At 46.0% G+C, this 6288-nt stretch overlaps 1 protein-coding gene across 1 annotated transcript; it reads right to left on the minus strand.

The window, feature by feature from the left end:
* Window positions 1-2522: 2522 nt before the first annotated feature.
* BTG1 (BTG anti-proliferation factor 1) lies at window positions 2523-5985 on the minus strand. Its single transcript, XM_069584179.1, has 2 exons — window positions 4778-5985; window positions 2523-3833 (listed from the first exon to the last, which is right to left on the minus strand). Exons 1-2 carry the CDS (start codon window positions 4923-4925, stop codon window positions 3466-3468), a joined length of 516 nt encoding a protein of 171 aa, XP_069440280.1. The 5' UTR covers window positions 4926-5985; the 3' UTR covers window positions 2523-3465.
* Window positions 5986-6288: the final 303 nt, after the last annotated feature.

The following is a 6288-nucleotide window of genomic DNA, read 5'->3' on the forward strand; positions in this document are numbered from 1 at the left end:
TCTCCCCACAAAGCTTATCAATAGCCTCTTATCGTATCACCTGAAATAAGGATGCAAAGAGAGGCAGTATCTTTAAACTTCAATATACTGAAGAAGACTGTTGCAGTTACCTTATTTCTCTTCTGCAAAGAGGAAGGGCTGTTATCAGATATGTTAAAAATCGCCAAAGAAAATGTCAATAGTAGATATATTTGTTTCTAAGATTAAAGGGAGTTTGAAACCTTTGGTCATGAAACTCAAGAAGTCAAGAATACTGCTTATTTTTAATTTGAAGGCCAATTCTGTGATGTGTAACACCTATCTATACAAAACAACATTACTTGCAATTTGAGTTATAGTGACTTAAGGACAGACTTCCCTGGTGGTTCAGAAAAGCGTCTGCCTACAATGTGCGAGAAATCATTTGTGCAATTGTACCAGAAAGCAATTTTCTAGTGGCCTACCCAGTCTATCATTACAAAAATATTGGAAATTAAGGGTGATTAACATGTGACTGTCATTCCAGATTGCAGGGGGAAAGTAAACAGCCCCATTATCCTACAGGAAATAGGGTAACTCTCTCCATACAATCCACTTTAAGCCTTCTTCATTCTTGCATTATAGAACAAGACAGTATTTACATTTGAAAAAAAGAAAGTGATTTAAACACTACCTGTTAAAATTCAAAGTAATTATTTCTAAACTTAGTGCCAATAAATGTGAATCTTGGGGCCAGTGGCAACTAACAATATTGAAAGTAGTTAAAGAGAAAAAAAGCAGATCCTTTTAAGAAAGAATCCCTAAGAAACTCTTAAGCAGTGTAAAATGCCCTTTAAATTCTATCACAATTAAAGTTTTTTTAAAAAGTACACAACACACTGTTACAAATGTCTGTGTATAGGCCTGACACACACCTGCACATGCATACAAGAGACTCAAATGCTTTTATCAAAATGGCTCGGTAAAACATTCTCAGAAGCAACGAAAAAGATGTATTAAACAGTTACTAAACTGGAGACAATTGTCCGGGGAATGTTAAGGTTAAAGTCACAGGGAACAGCTAGGTCTTAGTGATGTTTGCAAGCCTTTTAAAGAGGAACTTGTACCAGTTCCTTACATGCCTGGCATCACCTGAATTGTTTTCATTAACTTCTCCTTGCATCAACTCTCTTTAAAGTACCAAAAAGTCTGATGTCAGTATCTTCAAGCATGATTCCCCATCTGAGAAAAGGCTTGACAGAAGTTTCAGGTACTAAAATATATCCCCCTAAACTGCCCGAAAAGTCATCCTTCGCCCCAGATGCCAGTGTGCAAAGCTTTACCAGTTACAGGCTTCTGAACACAAGCACACCCAACTTCAAATGAGTTACCGGATGAAATGTAGCTGGTAAACAGTAGCAGCCAGCACTGGGGGTAAGATCTGTGTAAAAACCATACTACCAGCTATTTTATTGTGAATTTGTTTGAAAAACTAGAAGGGGTGCGGATAGGATTCCGAAGAACAGACTGAAAAATAATACCATTAATAAGTGGCAAAGGTAGTCCATGTGTTATGGTTTTAATTCAAACTCTCAAGGACAGGCTTCTGGTAAAGTACACAAACATCCTTTGTATTTTAAATACCTGCTTGTTTAGTCGGGTATTCCTTTGTCTCTACAAAAATCAGAAGGTACAGGGAGAAATGAAACTCCAAACTTATTTCGGACTACCGATTTCCAAATAACCTAGATTGTGTTATTTCCAGTTTGAACATGTTTACATGAATACCACCCAAAAGACACTATGTTAATAACATACTTGCGTAGAGAAAAACTCAGAAATTTTTCATTTTCAACTTGCTGAAAAACCATGTTATTCTTCCTACAGCCAAAGAATTATGAAAGAGCTTTATCATACGGGTTAGTGGAGCAATCTACACTCCAGCAAAAAGTATTCATTTGTTTCATTTAGGTTCTTAGTATTTATCTGAAGTCTGAAAATGATGCATCAAGAACTCAGCATTTCAACTTGAGAATAAAAATTCAAACATACCTTTTGTTGAATTCCAGCTTAAGTGATTTTTTATGTAAATCTTGCAGCTGACGAAAGGCAAAAAGCAACCAATCTCTGCAGTGATTAGTCGTCTTTAAGACTATGGGTCACCTGCCCCAGGATTTTCTAAATGAACAAGGAATCCATGGGGCAAAATAACATTTTCAAAGGTGGGCCAGAACGGAAAGTTTATTTCTTCACTTCAACAGGGAAGCAGTGAAATGTAATCCTTTGAGTAACTCTTTGGTTGATGTTACCTTTGTCTCATCCTCATTTCATGCAATTGGATTAGCTTGGGACTGTGTCCAATGCTTCAACTTTAGAACTTTTCTTAGAAAAGTATGTTACCCCTCTAACACCTAAATTTGTATACAAAAATCATCTTTACTCCTTAACAAGTGTTTTTCAGCATGACCAGTGTGCAACTGACATTCACATGGCTTACAAAACCTAAGTCTTTTGAGAAATGTATTTCTTTTAGCTGAACCTCTATAATCATGACAAGAGATTGATTAAAATGCCAAGATAAGAAACAATTTATTATAGAGAGAAGAAAAATTTCTCATCCAAAATATAGAAATCTGTACAACTTTGCCACAATCAATATACATGAACTGTACAAATTTACACCAGTTCATAATTTACCAAATAAAAGATGACTAACAAAGTTCACAAAATAGATGGTGGTTTGTGGAAAAGACTTTTACCCAATTAAGTACAAGGAGAGTTACAAACCAGACCTCCACTTTCTAAAAATAAGAAGTTTACTCAGTCTTAGAAAACTACAAGCTAGCAAATGTACAGAGAGCTGGCTGGTGCTAACACCACAGTTGAGACAGTGTCTTTTTAAGGGTCTTTTTTTTTTTTTTAAAGCCTGTTGCCAAGGCAGATTCTGGTCACTTGCTACTTTCAAGGCCAAAAACACAATACAAGGTCTGACCATTTCCCCAGGTCATGCTTACTAGTTTGTCTTATATACATTTATACATATTTAAGTGCTAGGTAAAAGTCTTGTCATAAAATTTCCAGTACTACCATGTTTAAAATGTTGAGCTTTCCTATTGAGCTGCCAAAAAGGATAACAACTTTTAAGTGTAATAGTGCAAATTTTCTCTGCAAGCTCTACTGCAGAGAAATACAAATTTTCATTAAAGGGACTGACGGAAAAATTTAGGTATCATGTCTGGGAGAAACTGAAACCATCCTAGGACTTCACTCCTAGCAAATAAGATGATCATTTACTTGGACTCACAGGCTATTAAAATCATTGAAAGGTACTGTCCAAACTATGGCACTGTCACTTAAAAAAAATTTTTTTTACCACTCTATCTTGTGCCAGATCTTCACAGCTGTGACATGGTTTAAATTCCATAATCCATCCCCAAGGGGAGCCCACCCAAAGCAAAAATCAAATTTATCCATCCATTATAAGATGATCCATCCACAGACTATATCTTAACCTGATACAGTCATCATATTGTAGTTTTTGGAAGGGCTTGTTCTGCCCAAGAGAAGTTCCTCCTTACAGCTGATTCTGCTGTCTACCATTTGCACGTTGGTGCTGTTTTGGGTGCTACCTCCTGCTGGTGAGGCTTCGTACAGCACACAGATGGAGCCATCCTCGCCAATTCTGTAGGACACTTCGTACGGGTCAACCCAGAGCGTGAGTTCACTTGGGAGAAGCCTGAACAGCTCCTGACTGCTCAGTCCAATCCGCTGCGCTGCCTGTCCAATCAGAGGATCCATTTTATGGTTGATGCGAATACAACGGTAACCTGATCCCTTGCAGGGCTTCTCTGGGAACCAGTGATGTTTATAATGTTCTACACAAGAAAAGAAGAGAGAAAACAATGCTTAGACGCCGTTACTGCCGGCTCCCGCCTTAGTCTCCTTCTTCTGTTGGCTCCTTTAAGTGAAAATGCCGAATATCAACTTTTTTTTAAAAAGCCCCGCAACGCATTCGCGGATGTGCGCGGATGGAAAACGAGCAGGGCAGGGTTTTAGAAACAACAGTTGCACAAAACAATCTCCGGGAACCAACCGGCTGAGCCGCCAAAACGGGAATCAGGCGCGCAGCCTGCGCCAGCCGGACGGCACCGGCGGCCAGGCGGGAACCTGTTTACTTTCTCCACCCCACCCTGGCCGCACACAATAGGGTTTATGACTTTGAAGGAGAAGCGCCACCGGAGTGTTAACCCCGAAGGGAAGGAAAACAAGCCACCCTAAACCACGCTCTGGGCAGGGCTGTAATTGTGCCGCTGACAAATCCGATGATTAATGGGCAGGGTTAGGAGGCGTGGGGGGACCGCACGTCTGTCCCGAGTGAGCTTCGGGGCAGCCGCGCCGTTTTACCCCCGGGCCCGACCGCCGAGCCCGCAACCGTTGGACCGGAGTGGGGGGAGGGAGCGTCGAACCCACCCCAGCCCGCGGGTCCTTTGTCCCCCCAAATCCGCGGAACGTCCGAAGACCGCAGCTCCCGCCTCGGTCGGCTTTAGTTTCTTTGTTGTGCGTCAGTTTTCTTCTCCCCTCCGTTGGCCAACCGCGGGGGGACAGGGAGCGCCCTCGACCCAAGCCCCAAACCCTCCCCGGGACCCGCCGTTAGCGGCCGCCCGGCGCGCCAGCCACCATCCCGCGGTCGGACTCGAGCGCGGTCGCCCGGGGCGCTGCGGACACTCCCGCGGCCCCGACGGCCCGGCCCCTACAAGTGCGGCCGCGTCGCCCCCCGCCCCCGGCGTCCCTCGCCCTCCTGCCACCACGGCCCGCTCACCTGCCAGCAGCTCCTGCAGGCTCTGACTGAAGGTCTGCAGTTGTCGCTCGCTCGTGAGCCCCTTGGTGCGGAGGAACTTAGAGATGAAGGACACGGCGGCGGCGATCTCGCCTATCATGGTGGCGGCCCGACTGTAGAAGGGATGCATGGGGGCGGCGGGCGGGGGCGGCCCGGGGCGGCCGGGGCTCGGCGGCGCGGCCCCGACGGAGGAGCGGCCACCCCGGGCTCCCTCACAAGTCAGAGGGCTGAGAGGGAGAGAGGGCGTGAGCGGCGTAAGGCTACTTTTTTTTCTCCTTTCTTTATAGTAAAAAAAGTTATTTTCGACACAGGAGGCGGCAGGAAAGAGGAAGAGACGAGCGACGGCGGCCTGGTCACATCGCTCGGACCTCCCCAGCCGCCTCCGCCTCCAGCTCCGCAGCCTCCGAAGGTCCCAACAGTTGCATTTCCAGCTCCGACGGGCTAAGAGATAAAGGGGTGGTGCAGCACTTTTTATAGAGCCACGGAAAGGAAGTGGCGTAGCTGGAGCGTGACGGCCCAGTCCAGCCAATCCAGAGATCGCACCATTGTGACGCAAGCAGATTCGGAGTCGGAGGGGGCGGGAAAAAGGGGCCAAGGGGCGGGTCCAAAGACTAGGAAGAGAGGGAGGAGCTGACGTAATCCGCTTGTAAACAAATAAACCCTGGAGTGGCAGCGGGAGAAGGGGGAGCAAGAGGCGGGGGAAGGAGGAAACTAGGGGTGCGCGTGTGAAAGCCCCGCCTCCCCAGCCCTAGCTCCTCCTTCCCGCTCCAGCAACTCCAGGCACCGCGCCAGCGCATCCTCTGCAAGAGTACTCTGCCCGGGCTAGCCTGCAAGGAGGCTTAATGCTGTGCAGATAAAAGCGGCCCGGCTTAGGCTGTGTACGCCCGCGCCAGCGGCACGAATACGTCTGCATGGCAGTGGCCCGCTGACTGTACTCGGTGTTTACATCCTGTCCCCGACGCCGAGTCTACGTGGCTGGCTCCAGGGGCAGGATGAGCAGCGGGGTGTGGGTACCAGTGCTGAGGATACGGGGAGTGTGGAGAAGAGCGGAGCGAACCGGCTTTCGAGGGTTAGTCAGCCTGTTAGGGTTGCTGTTCAGTGGCGTCAAGAGTCAAAAGGAGAGAAGAATGGAGTCCTTACTGAACCCATCTTAAAACTGATAAGAAAGCCTGTAATTGCAGATAAGTATGGTAACCGTAACGTTTAATCTATAAACAGAAAAAAACTATATAATGCGTTTTACACCGTTTACGCACAAAACCGAAGGTTGTTTCTTTTTCTAAACTAAGTAACTGTCTCAGCCTTCGCCTTTTGCTGTTCTTTATAAAACAAGAAAATAAAGATAAAATGTGAAGGCTGTGAAAGTACTAGGGCAGACATTTAAGGTTACTTGAAGTCCTACTTGCCAGGCTGGGGGTGGGGGTGGGGGGCCGGAGGGGACGCGGGAATACGAAGGCAGGAGCCTGCTAAAAACGATTAGGCCTGCGAAAGGG

The sequence above is a fragment of the Ovis canadensis genome, chromosome 3 (assembly GCF_042477335.2).
Source record: "Ovis canadensis isolate MfBH-ARS-UI-01 breed Bighorn chromosome 3, ARS-UI_OviCan_v2, whole genome shotgun sequence".
Classification (NCBI taxonomy): Eukaryota; Metazoa; Chordata; class Mammalia; order Artiodactyla; family Bovidae; genus Ovis; species Ovis canadensis.